The 15,653-nt window shown below is 29.1% G+C and overlaps 1 protein-coding gene across 1 annotated transcript; it reads left to right on the top strand.

The window, feature by feature from the left end:
• Positions 1–1,453: 1,453 nt before the first annotated feature.
• Positions 1,454–10,735, top strand: LOC119666931 (mucin-17-like). The gene is made up of 8 exons (XM_038076210.1): positions 1,454–1,496; positions 3,506–3,864; positions 4,414–5,265; positions 7,762–8,153; positions 8,568–9,814; positions 10,110–10,180; positions 10,236–10,336; positions 10,398–10,735. The coding sequence occupies exons 1-8, from the start codon at positions 1,454–1,456 to the stop codon at positions 10,669–10,671; spliced, it is 3,339 nt and encodes a 1,112-aa protein (XP_037932138.1). The 3' UTR covers positions 10,672–10,735.
• Positions 10,736–15,653: the final 4,918 nt, after the last annotated feature.

The following is a 15,653-nucleotide window of genomic DNA, read 5'->3' on the forward strand; positions in this document are numbered from 1 at the left end:
AAATCACTTCAAGTTCTACTACTATATCTATCTGTCTTTCTTTTTTTTTAATTGTCTTCTGTCTCTCTTTGTAATTGGATGATAAGTCTTACTTTCAGTTTTGAAACATCCACTAAAAAAGAAACTTACCCCATACCCTCACCAATCATTTTTAAATAATTTCTTATTGTACACACAAGTAAATGTTTAATAATTGTACAAAAACAAATATTTTTAATTTAATTTTTTTTATTTGTTTTCACGTATTGTAAAATAAATATATATTGCAATCTATAAAGCTATATTAATATACATATATACCAATTTAAATATACTATCTTTAAAATTAAACATTAAATTAATCTCCCCAATCAATTGATTCATAATTTTTTATTATATAGAAAATGGCTTTAAACCCACTCTGTAGTACTAAACTCCAAAAATACTTATCATATTCTCAATATCTATATTTAAATAAAATTAAATTAATACATAATAATAATAAAACAAAATTCAAGAATGCACTTCTATTACACAAACTCATCGATCAGTTTCATTGAGACATGAATACTCCAAACTTTTAACAGCAAAGCACCAAATCCGCTTTAATCCTTTAAAAAATTAGACGCTTAAAGTCCTAGTAAAACTAAATTGCACCTCCTCTCCAATGCTGTTGCTTAATCATCGCTTAATTACTCTCGTATAATGCGTACTGACCGTTTTTAACTCGTAGGATAAGCAACTTATAAACAGACTCCCAATAGGCTTTTTTTTACAACCCAAACCTTTTTACGAAATATACATTGGTCTACATCGAATATGAATTATTTGCGAAGTCATGTTCCTTACCCAAAACTCAAGCTAGAGCAAATAGGTCATTAGTGTCAACAACAAAATGGGAGAGATTTCATATAATAAATAAAACTCATATTAATATTATATTACAGTTTTCAATTACTGGTTAAATCCTAATCCTACAATATAGGATTAAAGGATGCTGACACCAGCTGATTATGTTTGTAATGCGCTCAATTAATTTTAAAAACTTTATCTAAGGGATTTTGCTAAGTTGTCAATAGAAGTCATTTTTAAAGATCAGCTGTGGAAAATTTCGAGAGTTATAGAAGAAGAGGAATATTGATTTCATATATCATCATTATCAATAATAAAGTATATAGTATTTGTTAAGTCTTTTTTGCCCAAATTCCTTTCGTATTGTTACATTAAATATTCAATATTCCATATCATATGCTTTTAAGGTTTATAAAGTAATGGAAAGGATTAATTTTGTAGTGTGTACTAGTATTTATTTATTATATATTCAAATTACCAGAACAAATACCCCATTTGATGCGTTCGATAATCTGTAGTAGGAAGATATTAGTTTCTCATATTGTATTTGGATACCTCCAGATTTTGTCAAAACTAAACCTTGAAATTTATAAAAAAGAAATTAGATCGAGGACTATAAAACATGTCTTTTGATAATTCAAATATAGGTAAAACAGGAATTTACGGTTAGTACATGCACTACACAGTAAGTCAAAAAATCATCTTAATAACCAGCGTTCAGAAAGCTAAAACACTATAACAAAAAAAAACTGTGAAAAACGATCAATTAAATCTATAATACTAGTTTTTCAAAAAATTCACGACGTGTTTATTCTATGTTTCTTAAGGTTTAGTTATTTATATGAAGAACAAAGTTCAATCTATGACATATTATCCAATTTATTCGATAACCTCTTGGCAAGTTTTAGTAAAGTAATTACTTGTTTATAGAAGGGTCTGTCTTAATGACCCTTGAAATTTGAAATAAGCACTGATATTTAATCACATCTGAGTTCAATTGTTTACCACATACGAAATTTTGAAACAAGTATAAATCGTATGATCAAATTTCACACTTATTTATAGTCTCATACGCAACAACTTCTACGATTAATACGCTTTAAACAGTACTGGGTAAGCTCCGAAAAGAAATCCCAACAGACTGACACTTATCCTTTCTCTATTAAATATTTGCTTTCAATATCATTTGACACCATGTTTCTTTAATCTTTTGTGGATTTGATTGGATTGATGCATTTATTTTGTTGCCCACTCAGGGATATCAACCGAACATCCCTGAGTGAACTGCTTTGTATTGTCTCCGAAAACTTTGCTAAATTTTGTTTACAGAAATAAGGCACTATGGATAACTGTGTACTTTTGCTTTTCCATCTTAAACTAGTTGAAAAATCTACAAAGCAGATTCCTGGTTTTTCTTTTTTGAATGTTTTTAAGAAAGTCAGCTGCTAAATCATATCAAAATGACTCGGATGAAAATGACTCTAATATATCCAAAGTAATGTAGCGTTAACAGAAGAAAGAATTTTTTCCTGAACAACTCAATTTTTCTTTAAGCAGACTTTGTATATAAGTTTGAACTTTATATTTTTAAATAAATGACAAATATCTTATTACTAATCCACAAATATTAATTGTAATTGTCTTATATATCTCGAAAATTCGTTGGTTCTGCTTCTATGTGCCCTTTTCAACTCTACTATAGAATAGACAATTATTATTAAAGTACATATGGTAAATAAGAACTACAATATTTATTGTGAATCCAACTATATCTGAAAATATATATAAGCTGTGTAACCCCAAGTTCCATTAATTTTTCCTCCAATTTATATAGCTGCATTTACACTATTTTATCTCAAATATTGAGAAATCATTATAATAGAATCTACATTTTTGATGTTTTCCCATAGAATGAAATCGTTTGTGGTAGCTGTTCTTCGTACTCTAATAATAAAAGTCCTGGTCTCATAAATTCACCAGATATTCATCGATTGTATATATCGCATAAGACAGTTTAACAAATCATCAAACTATTTTAATTTTTGAGGGACTAAAAAAATCTAAAGCCAACATATATATATATAATATCGAAAAACTAAATTTACATATCTTTCAGGGACCTTTAAAGAGTAAAACTATCTTGTAAATATATAATATTATCTGTCAACCCACGAAAAGATAAGATAAACTTCACTTTTTTTCATTATTTTTATTGAAAATATTTGTGGCTGCTGGTGGACAACTCTTTACTATATAAAATATTTATTTGAGTGTTAACTAAATGTGTTTGACGTTTTTTCTTGTTTATTTAAAATGTTTTTTTTTTTAATTTAGCATATCAAGTACAACAAAAAAATATGTAGTTAACCTTTCGTTGCAAATCCACTAATTTGCTAATTACAAGTAAATGTAGAATACTAATTTTAAGCAGTTTCAATTGTAGTTACATCTTAATTTTAATATTACTAACCATTAGTTATTAAAACATGCATATATAAACTAAATTCACATAAGCTTGAGTAGTAAAAAATTATATTTAATTGCATATTTCCACTTCACTTTTCTTTATTGCACTTCTATGTTAATTTCTGTGTCTTAGTTATTAGCTTTTAATATAATTTTTTGAAAATTATCAAAAAATATTAATTTCTCTTTTTTTTTTCATAAAATATAGGTTCTCCATCACCACGTAAAAAGCGGAATAATTCCACGCCTGTCAAGAAGAATGCCACCGAAAAAAAGCAAATATTACAACAATTAGTTTCGCCGGCCGTCGCTCAAGCCAAACCCAAAGTGAGCCTGGATGAACTGATATCGATGTCCGAGAATCGATTGCGTGTGAATAACATTGATTCTGAGAGCGATCTTAAGGAAACAACTTTCTCAGAGAATTCTGGTTCCTTAGCCTCAGGGTCCATGCCGCGCAACATAACCGATCCGAAGTTGGAGAAAAAGGTCACTTTTGCACGTCTCTTAAATAAAGTTTCTGCAGAGATGAGCTCTGGTTCAGAGATCGACATTGGTCAAATGGGGGTAAGTTAATTGTTAAATTTAATCCACAATATTTGTGTATATTAAGCTGACTTGTGATTCTCAGGCAAAAAGAACAAAATTTTTATGTGCTTACAAGGACTTGGAGGAGAGGGAAGCTTTTCTTTAACTAAACAATTCTGAACTTTTTGCATTTGAACATTTTAGGTATTCGAAAATAACAAAGAAAACCATCAAAAATAGTTGAAATTATTAGTACAAAAAAAAAATTATATTGCAGTGCACTTGTTCACATTGTAGTTAAACATACTTCACACTCTTACGTACATACAATTTTCAATCAAACTGAAAGCACACATCTCGAGTGTTGTCTGAGAATCATTCGTTTTCAGTCCCAAATCAACCTTATGTGCTGTTTATATATTGCTTACAAATTAATTAATATTTTATAATTAAGAAATATATTTATTAAAACATTAATTATATATAATTATTCATGCTACTTACTCTAACTCACTATACACATTTATATTTATTTCTCATGCATTACTTTGCTGGCAACAAACATTTTTTCACATAAACATAAAATAGAGCACAAGGAACTCTAGCGCTCTTAGTTTGCCAACTGATATACAATTTCGCGCCAGCTCCATGCCCCCATCACCGTGCACAAATGATATACGCTCACCGCATAGCACCTCATCGAATCAGGGCAGCGATTCATTGTCCAGTTCAGATCTGGCCCTCACCGATTTTGGCCTTCGCTCAATACAAAACAGTGGCAGTGAAATCGGTGGCACAAGCCATCAACTCAATAGCTTAGCAGCCGGTATACCGGCACGTTGTCGTATTGGTTCGCCAGCACGTCCAAAAGTATCCAGTGCCGATTCAATATTAGCAATGTTTCGTAATTTTGGTTCGATATCAACGACTGCTTCAATTACAGCTAACAATATAATGCCTTCAACCACATCGATATTTATATCGCCATCGACAACTCCTACTGTTTCCAGTCCACAAGACGATGCACCTGGTGATGATGAATCATCAACATCATCTATGCATACACCTGTCAGTTTCTCTAGCGGTCCACCGGACTCACCTGTATTTTATCGCCAAACGACTATTGAAGTGCCAGTGCTTGATGTTTTAAATGCGCACAAAACATCATCGCCATCGTCGTCTACATCGTCTAGTTCAACGAATTTATTACACCCACCGACGATTCTACTTGAAATACCAAGCAATGGCATAAATAATAAATGCTTATCACCAATACGAGAAATGCCCACACCGATTCCATCACCAGCGCTTACGCCTATCATGCCTAGGCCACAACGTTCAAACAGTCCAATATTTCAAGAGGATCCGTTATCTAGTGGAGATTTTAGTGATGATGAAATCAAAAGTGAACGCAGTGAACGTAGTGACGCACAACTATCAGTAAGTAAAATATATCAATCATTCAATACTTCATATCTTTTCGTTATCACACTCAAACACATAGAAAGCCTTTAGACACTGCTATCAATTATGTATAGTTTTAGTCCACTTTTTCAAAAATTCCAAATTTATATCTACAAAATTGTACAGCAAAACACTTTTTAAATAATCAAGATAATTTTAAATATTTATAAAAAAAATGTAGATATCATTTATTTAACTCCTCTTCTCTGCCCTCGTACGAACACTAAACAAAAAGAACAATTACTTTTGGATTTAGAGAAGTTCCAAAACATTCATAAAAATTATTTAGTTTTTAATAAAAAGAGATATTTCATATCACAAACTATAGTAACTATATCTAAATTTTATTTAATCATTTACAACACAATTAAAAATTTCTGAGTTCTAAGCCTTAAGTATCACTGAGAACATCGTAGTTCTTTTGTGCGAACGACCTACCCTTTAGTACTAAGAACTTACCTTCACAAAACAAAATACGTTCAGATCTTCGAATGATGATCAGAATATCTCTCTATAAGAAGTTCCTAATATTTGATAAGTTCCCAGCCCAATGCTCTGCTCCTAACATGAACCGCAGTCAGACACTCACAAAGAGTTTAATTAGAAGTTTCATCTTCTAGTAGATAACGACGGCACTCTGTGACTACAAAAATACCTATCTTGTGAAAATACGGATAAGATTACCCGACAGATTATCTGCCAACAACTTTATCTCTGTCCTACTGAACAGGAATGCCTCTTTCGAATTTAAAAGTATTGTTTGTATATTAGTTTATTTATTTAAATACGGCTTCGATAAAAATATGTTACGAGGGCGGTTTGATAAGTCAGTGACTTTTTGAATAAAACAATTTTTTTTCGGCAAATAAACATTTTATTTTTCTACATAATCACCTTTTAGCTCGATACATTTAGTCCATTTAGTCCATAATAGGTTTTTTCAAAGCTCTCAAAATACGCGTTTGTTTCGGTAATGACTTCTTCATTCGACTCAAATCTCTTACCGCCCAGCCATTTTTTTAGGTTTGGAAATAGAAAATAGTCGCAGGGGGCTAAATGTGGAGAATATGCTGAATGGGGTAGCAGTTCGTATCCTAAAATTAAAAAGTTACCCGCTGGTAGATTACAGCTGAAGGCAGCACTGCAGTTGCATTTGGAGTAACACTGACTTATCAAATCGCCCTCGTAATAATGCATCTCACTTAAGAACGTATACCCAAACATTTGAATTTTACGCATTTTATAAATAATCATCTTATTAAATAATACATAATCTTAATAATCTTTTACTTACTTTTCACACTTTTTTCACTGTTAATGAGAAGTTGGTCACTCTGAGATGATGAATATTTTTAAAAAAAATATTACTATTAAACATCATTAACTCTATGATCATTAAAATTATTTAGTCATATATTTTCCTGATTTCAAATTTCTTACTCAGGATTTGTAGGACTTGAATTACAGTTTTCATTATAGTTTTCAGATGAACCAAGATTTCTACAAGAACCAAGATGGTTTATTTAAGAACCAAGATTGTTGTGAAGTTTTTTTTATAAAAAACTCTAACTTGCTCTAATTACCCTAGGGGACTACCTTCAGAGAAAGCACGGTCTATAGCAAACGCAGCAGTATTCCATTATCGCTACGTATAATAATTAATTAATTTGTTGTCTTAGTTCCAATTGTGATAATCAAATAAAGGAAATAAAACATCAAATTTTAAGTTAAGCTCTCAGTTGACATGTATGAGAGAAAGCTCTCAGTTGACATGTTTGTGAAAAACCTCTCAGTTGATATATGTGAGCAAAAGTTTTTTTAAAAAAAATTGTAAATAAATTATATGTTTGCTTTAGGCACTTATCTTTGATATTTTTCTCTGATTTAAGATTTTAATTAAATTTTTTTATAAATAAAGTTAAGTGATTTGTTAACTCTGATTATAAATTTTTGTCCTTTATTATATCACTTTAAAATTTCAACTATTTAATTAAATTTAAATGCACAAGCCAAACATTGTGAATACAAATTTTAAATATTATAATTAGGCCCTTAATTTAGATAAATTATCCAAAAATAAAACTAAACCTAAGCTTTGCTTTAATTTGCTACAATTTAAATATTGAAATATTCATGTCTGCTAAAAATATTAATTTTTCTTAATAGGTGGACTCAGATGACGGTATAGTTATAGACTTCGGATAATATCTAGCGACAAATTGTAAAAGGCAAACTATTTTTCTATATATTAACAAAGAAGCTTTTATTGCTATCAATTGTAATATTAAATATATGCTTAGACCCTTCTAGTTATTCAATAAAAATTTCCTCATATATATATAGCAAAATTTCTAACCTTTACTTATTCGAACAATGTGATGATACCCTTTAATAAAAATGCCCATTCTAAATGAAAAGAATATTTCTGATATTTATTTTCTTATAAAATTTATTTTTTCTTTTCCCTTTAAGGAGAGATTATTACTTGGTTTACAACGCAATCGTTCTGACAACATTGACACTGATGTGGAGACGACGCCTACAGATACTACAACTACGTGCATGGCAGATATCAATAAGCCACATCCTTTCAATAAGTTACCATTGTTGCATATTTCTCCAGCGCCTACTTTACCGATGAATGCGCTCATACCGCCAATGATTACTATAGACGTAGAACCACCAACGCCTGAAGATAAAGCTATACGTCCTCGTGATCTGATTATACCAACATTAACGGTGGAACAGCCGAGTCCTACAAAAAATCGTTATCCAATGATTATATTTCCAGGATCTCCGCCACCGCAACGCGCCAGCATAGGTGAAACCAGTTTTATGTTTCCAAATAAACAACAACAAAAAAGGTATACAAGAAGAAACACAACTTCCAAGCCTATTTGTAACTCTGGTAATCGACTTCCATGTAGTTTCCGTATTTAGTTGTTCTTTCAGACAAACAAAATTCGTCTTAATTCGTTTAATTCGTTTAATTCAATTTCGTTCAAACATTAATCAAGACACGTACTCATTTCAAATTTTAATACATCCATAATTGCTTATTATTATAGTCTCAAATTTTTAATATACTTAGAGCTCTAGAAATCAATAAAAATATAGTTCAATGTTTCCCCTTTGTGTATCCTTTTTGTTTCAACTAATTAATGCTTCTTATTTAGCGCTTCTCAATTTAATGTTTTATGCAAAATTAAAAGTCGACATAAGAAAAGCAATAAATTTAAATTATTATTTTCCTTTAATTCGACGGTTAAAAATTTTAGGCTCTTAAAACAATTCGAGAAGCCAACATCGTTGGATTTTCCTTTTGTGCCACCAATGATTACAATAACCTCGAATATGAGTGAAATGGAATCTGACAATGAGCCTATGTCTCCAGCTGTCAAGACCACTGGTGGCGGTGGCTTGATGCCACCCAATCCAGTCGGCATGTGCTACCTTAGTCCATTTACAATGTGTGGACGAGCTGACCGCACAATATCCGAAAGTAATCTAAGCTCATCGGGCTATTCGAGTATGGCTAGCCCTGGTCCAAGCCGTTGTGGTTCCAGCAATCCACTTTGCCCAAATGAAATGGATGAACCAGGTAGTGGACATTCTGGTGCTGGTCTTTCATTGCATGTTAACCTCATGAATCGACGCCGAAATTCGGCATTATCAAGTTGTAAGGAAAATATAACTAATGGCAAGAGCACAGGTACAGGAAGCAGTGGGGCTAGCGGTAGCAGCACCGATCGCCTACATGGCAATAGGCAACGTTCAGATTCGGAGACTTTTTCCGATGACATTTTACTTGAATCCAATGACGAGGGAATTGGTACCGATCATGTTGACGAGAAACTAGAAGATAATCGTTTAAATAACACTCGTTTGAGAGAACTCGATGTATTTATGGAAGAACAAATTCTAATTGAAGTTGACGAGCCGCAAACACTTAGTAATTCGGGTAATATGTTACCGAATGTTAATCAAATGTCACAATTACAACTGCCATCTATTGTGATACAAATTGATGGTAACGAAAAAGGACTATCACCGGTATCATCACGTTCAGAGAGTCCACTTAGCGATCGTGCTGGCTTGGGTAGATTTTCACCACATTTCTATGGTCGTAAAGATCAATTACCATTTACTGATTCCGATGGTTTGTATGATTTTCCATCATCCGATGGTAAAGGTGCATCAGCACATTCCTATACTCATCAGCGTCGTAGCAGTAGCAAGAAACGAGAACGAAAATCATCAAAGTGCTCAACATCACAATCGCCTACAAAGCAACAATTGGAAGTGCCATCAAAGGAATCATTGAACACAAATACTACTACCGGTATACAACATGTTTGTAACAAACATTGTCATTCACATAATCACCCATGCCCTGCCGCTACAGTAACAACAAGAAAAAGTCCTAAAAGACGTATACTCAATCGTTTGCCAATAGCGAGTAGCTCATCCTCTTCCGAAAGTCTAACGTCAACAAGAGAATTATCGATACGACCGCTGCCAAGAAGTAAGCAACTTTTTTTATTACAAGTGTGTCCACTAGTATATTAGGGCTGTGAATTGGTTATAAACAGAATCGATTACGAAGCGAACCAATTATGAAATGAAACGGTTTAGAACCAGAACCTTAAGAACAGTTGTGGATTTATATTAAATCCTTAACTAATGGTTCAGAGTATTCTCGAATCACTGAAGCGAACAACTTTAGCTATATATACGATTCACAGCTCTGCATTTATGTATACTACAAAAAACAATTCGTTTCAAGATTTTTAACAGATTTGGTATATTTCTTTTTGCAGGACTTAATTCACCCAACAAAGAGAGAAAACCTCGCAAACAAGAAAGCCTTAGTGAGGATGAAGTGGCTGATGTAAATTGCAAGCATTTACAATGATAAAGTAATTTAATTTTTTCTTTATTTTAAGGCACTGTTGCGTCGCATCTCACCAAGCATAGTTAAGGAAGTGGATGTTGCCAAGCCCAAATGTAAAATAAATAGATTACGTGCTATTGGAAATCAAATAAGGTAAATACTCATTTCTCATTCTTTATAATCAGCTAGGAAATAATGAGCCTGCTATGTCTAGATTTCTGAGACGTTTGGAAAAGTCAATTAAAACGCGTGAACGTCTGGCATCGGCATCGGACAGTTGTCCTGAGGAAAATACCGATGACATGGACTCTCCACAAGCAACTTCCCCGTTACTGCAGCCCACATCACCGAACAAAACGCGTGTAGCGCTTTGTCGACAAAAACGTTTACCCGGTGGGACTTACGGCATTACAGCATCTGCTTTAAGCACGAGTAGTTGGAAAGGCATGGATCGTAGTCTAATTGGAGATGACTTAAACAGCGATTAGTTAAGTTCTACGAATTAAGTTAGTTTCATATTATTACCTCTTTTAGTATACAGTATATACATTTTGTGAAAATAGTTTTAAGTAAAAAGTAATGAATATAAAACTGTGTAAATTGTAAATATTTTAGATATATAATAATTAATTATATATATAGGTTATATATAATAAGTTCATTTTAAAATGGAATTGATTCTAGTTAAAGAAATAAGCGCGCAGATATTATAAAACATACACGCACATTCATTAATGCACATACCTACGCATACACTCGAACCTCACCGGCCTACTAAAATAAGTAAACACTGATATTGTAATTTTCTTATAACTAATCAAATCATCTTTAGACTTCTAAAACATACTTACATATACGTATATGTATATATATGTTAGAATGTATCTAGTTCGTAGGTAGGTATGCCTATTTGTTATATATAGTCCACACATAATTATTTGTAAGTAGCTTTGTAAGTCAACAATTATATATGTATGTACTCGTAAATGTTGTACTCGTACGTACGTACATACAAAAATGTGCTCAACAATTTGCGCTGTGTTTGATTTCGTTTTATGTAGAAAAATGAAAAAACCATATGAAGACAAAACCATATGAAGAACCAGAATCACAAATTTGCAAAAATAAAATTAAATTATAGGACTATGTAAATATATTTATTATATATTTATTTATAATTACTCAGTGTAGTCAAATATATAAACAAAGTCAGAGCATCACTGTTTAAAAACCTATTAGCTTCTTTGCTAATATTGTTGTTGATATTGATATAATATTCTATTAGAAAAAGAGTTCTTCAAGTAATTCCTAAAACATTCAATTTTTCAATTTTTTTTTTGTATGTAAAAAATATTTTGAATTTACATACTTCTATAGACATTATAGACATTATAGACATTACAAATGTGAGAAGACCCATTTTTTTTATTTAGCTAACTCCCATCCTCATTGCTTTACTTCAGTTAATTCAAAATCTTTAAAAACAAATTCGTGCACTTTTCCACTATTCTATAACGGTGACATCAAGAGATCCTTCTATAAATTTTACTATTCCACAGCAGATACCAAATCTCCGAAGAGAAATTCGTATACTTTTTCCATAACTGGTGAGGCTCAATGTCAGACTAAAATAATAACAATAAATTAAACTTTATATCTTATGGTTTTAACTATTAACTATCGTACATTTCTGATTGTCGCTTATCCAATCAATCAAATTTTATGCACTGACTTTGTTAATTTTTACTTTAAAACTAATTTAAATTAAATTGATTAAAATTAATATTAAAAATTATAGGAGTTTTCTGCCTGACCTCCGTGTTCAATTTTCTACAGACACTCAAGGTTCAACTATAAAATATGCATATGTATAGTAAATATTTTATAAGTATGCAGAGTATAATATATAAAGTTTTATTATTAATATACTATATAGTATATACAATTAAAATGCTTAACAAAAAGTTAATATATTTTTTGAAAATATTGTCTAAATTTTTCATTTGTGAGAATCATTTTAAGCTCTAAAAATCGACTTACCCCTGAAATAAAAGCAATATCTAACTAACCAAAACGATACACATATACATATATATATATTTAAAATAAAAATATATATAAGCTATTTAATTAAAATTTAGTGTATTTTTCTATGTGTGTGTTTGTGTTTATGTACACAAAAAGCATTATAATTAAAAATAGTTGAACGCCATTTTAATTTTAGAAAAACTATTTAATAATAATAATAACAATAATAATAAAAATAAATAATAATTTAATACTAACAAATTTAAAACCCATCGAATATATATTAAAATTCGAATAATTAATATAAAATTTAATTACGATAATACTAAATTTTAATTGATGATGATTTTATAAAAAAAATAATAATTTTATTAGAACTAAAACTTTTTAAAACAAACTTTCCAAATAATACACAAAAAACTAAATAAAAAAATAATTTTAAAGTTAGGCAAAAATTTTTAATGGCTTTTATTAAGACTGATTTTTTAATTTAATAAAAATTTTTAAAAAATTCCAAAAAAAACTAAATGTGTATTTAAAACAAATACTATATAATATTAATATTATAATAATTATTTAAAATTACTAACTTTAAACTAGTGAATAACTATTCAATTTTGTGATTTGCACGAATTCAAAATTATATTTTTATTATAATTTATTTAACATAAAGTTATTATTATTATTGGATTTTATTTATGAGTTTAAACCCCTTCTCATTAATATCCTCTTTCTCTTATATAAAAAAAAAAATTTTAATCCTCCAACTTTTCCACCTATAATAATTATTTATTTAGTCCATTAATCTTTTATTATCTATCAAGATAATTCATTAGATCATAATGATTATTCATTATGTTTCATATGGTATATGGTATAAATAAATAAATAAAATTATATTATAATTAAATGAAACTACTTATAAGATTTTATATCCCTATAATTGTGCAATTAAAATAAAATAAAAAAATTTTTTTTTGACCCTATATATATGCAATTAATTTGAAATTTTACTTTCTTGATGAGTTTTTTTACTACTATAAATATGCAAATAAGTCTACAAATTTTTAATCTTGTCAATTAAATAAAAGCATTAATAACGTTTGTAGAGAAGGAGGAAAAATAATTTTTTATTACGAACTATATATCAATTATTTTTTTATTTTTAATTGCACTCCTTTATGGCACACAGTGACACTCACTAACGACTAAGTAAGATCTATTACTTTCTAAAAAAATGTTGCTCCAATCATATTCTATATCTTTAGTATAAAATGGAAGAAGCAATGACTCCTCTTCAACTAGTTCGGATATTTGTATCGATTCCATATTCAATATTCTTAATTTTGAATAAAAAGGTGGACATTTCAGTACCAACCGGATACATTGATAACTGCAAGTGTTTGGTCAATTTTAGTACTGGAAATAACGTTAAGTTAATTAAAGAATTACGCTTATATTCAAACCAAGATTATTTATGTTTCACATAACATTCCATTAATATTCTGCTTAATAATAACAGTTTTTAAATATATATAGTTATTAATTCTTTTTTTATATTCCTTACTTTTATTATTATTTATTATTACAGTAGTCAATCTCTCATAATATAATATTACTCATTAATTATTTTAACTATTATATTCAAGGAACTTATTACTTTAATAAATGTGTATACTTAAAAATTTATGTGTAAATAAAAATATAGAATAAAATAATATTAAATAAATAAAAAAGGCATTAAACGAAACACACAACCTTCTGAACACAATGGCAAACTATAAGCAATAAATCTTAAAAGTAAACGAAAATTATGTGTTAAAAATAGAGAATAATTTAAAGTTTAGTATTAAACATTAAAAATAAAATTACAAAAATAATTAAAAGAAATGGAAGCATATTCTAAAGCCTTAAAGCACTTAAAAATATTTATAAATTTTGAAAATTTTCAAAAAAAAAATTAACGCACTTTGTTGATATAATTTCTTTTATAATTAACAAATGTTAAACTTAAGTGTATGTGTAGTTTAAAGCATTTAATATTAATTAAAAATATAAATAAATAATTAAAGAAAAAATCAAATTCTTATTAGTAAAGTTACTAGTTAAAATTCTAGGCGTTTAAATTTAACTTTAGATTTAGATACTCAGAAAAGTTAGTTTAGTGAAATTATTTTAAAAGAAATTTAATCAATTAATCAAAAAAATTAACAAAAAAAAAACTATTTTTACTAAAATTGCACTTAAAACACGGAAACTGTACAGCAATCACAATCACAACTTTATAAATATTATTAAAATAAAAAAAATTACTTTAAATTAATAATTAAATTCTATATATAAATTTAAAATATGATTTTACAATGGTTGGAAAGTAAAGTGTGGCAAATACAAACAAAAAAATAGTTTAAATAATTATTTCATAAAAAATTGAATATTGTAGTTTGATTATGAACGGATTATATTATATTATTAAATAATTTTTTTATTTATTTTTAAATATATTTAAATTATATATAATATATGAAATTACAAAATGTAATTTATTTAACAAAAAAAAATAAATAAATCACATGTTCATTAAAATAAATGTATATTATTTTTCAATAAAAAAATTATCAGATTATTAATATTAATTCAAAGTTTAATTATTAGCTCCCACATATCGTAAGTTTTAGAGTTATTTTAACTGAGGGCATATAGCTTTGAAACCCTAAGATATCTGCGTTCGGCTACGTGACTGTGTGTCGCAGAATCTCATAGTAATGCTAAAGCGGGTTCGCCGATGTAAGCAACTTTTCCCATTACGCTATATAGTTCACTTCACAAGATATTAATATTTGAGGCTGTAAACATTTAACTAGAAAACCACCACCTTCTGGGTTTTTCTTCTGACTTGCTCCAGTATGTCATAACAGTCTATCAAGAATCTGAAAGAAAACTTTCAAAGCAAAATGCTTTCATTGCTCCTTGATTATCTGTGAGAATGCAGATACGGACGTCTTTTAGCCCTATGATAAAGATAACTCAAGCACAAACCTCAATGACGTGAACTACCACTGAACAGTACACCTGGTGTGAACAAAATTCTAGAATTCGGACAACTTTTAGATACAATATACTAAAATATTGTATAAGAAAACCAAAAATAAAATTATTATTTTTCGTAAAGTTTATTTCACAGTATATTTGTCTATTATTTATTTTTTTTGTAATAGTATGAATTATATACTTATCCCTAATTTATTTATAATACATTTCACATTTCATATTGCTTTTAAACATTTAAGCTAACGAAACAAAAAATATTTGTTTATATATATCTTTCTCACTCGAATTTCCACCATAAATCACTGGCTATTATCATAAACCACAGACTGCCATCACTGTTAAAGCCACATTTATTCTGCTAATAGTACTCATAAATTTGAGAGAAAAATGC

The sequence above is a fragment of the Teleopsis dalmanni genome, chromosome 1, assembly GCF_002237135.1.
Source record: "Teleopsis dalmanni isolate 2A chromosome 1, ASM223713v2, whole genome shotgun sequence".
Lineage (NCBI taxonomy): Eukaryota > Metazoa > Arthropoda > Insecta > Diptera > Diopsidae > Teleopsis > Teleopsis dalmanni.

Excerpts from the sequence above, each read along its gene's own strand:
- LOC119666931 (XM_038076210.1), top strand. The coding sequence starts at position 1,454 with ATGTCTTTTGATAATTCAAATATAGGTAAAACAGGAATTTACG. Across the intron at positions 1,497-3,505 it reads AGGTAAAACAGGAATTTACG|GTTCTCCATCACCACGTAAA; the intron begins GTTAGTACATGC and ends CATAAAATATAG. Across the intron at positions 5,266-7,761 it reads GTAGTGACGCACAACTATCA|GAGAGATTATTACTTGGTTT; the intron begins GTAAGTAAAATA and ends TTTCCCTTTAAG.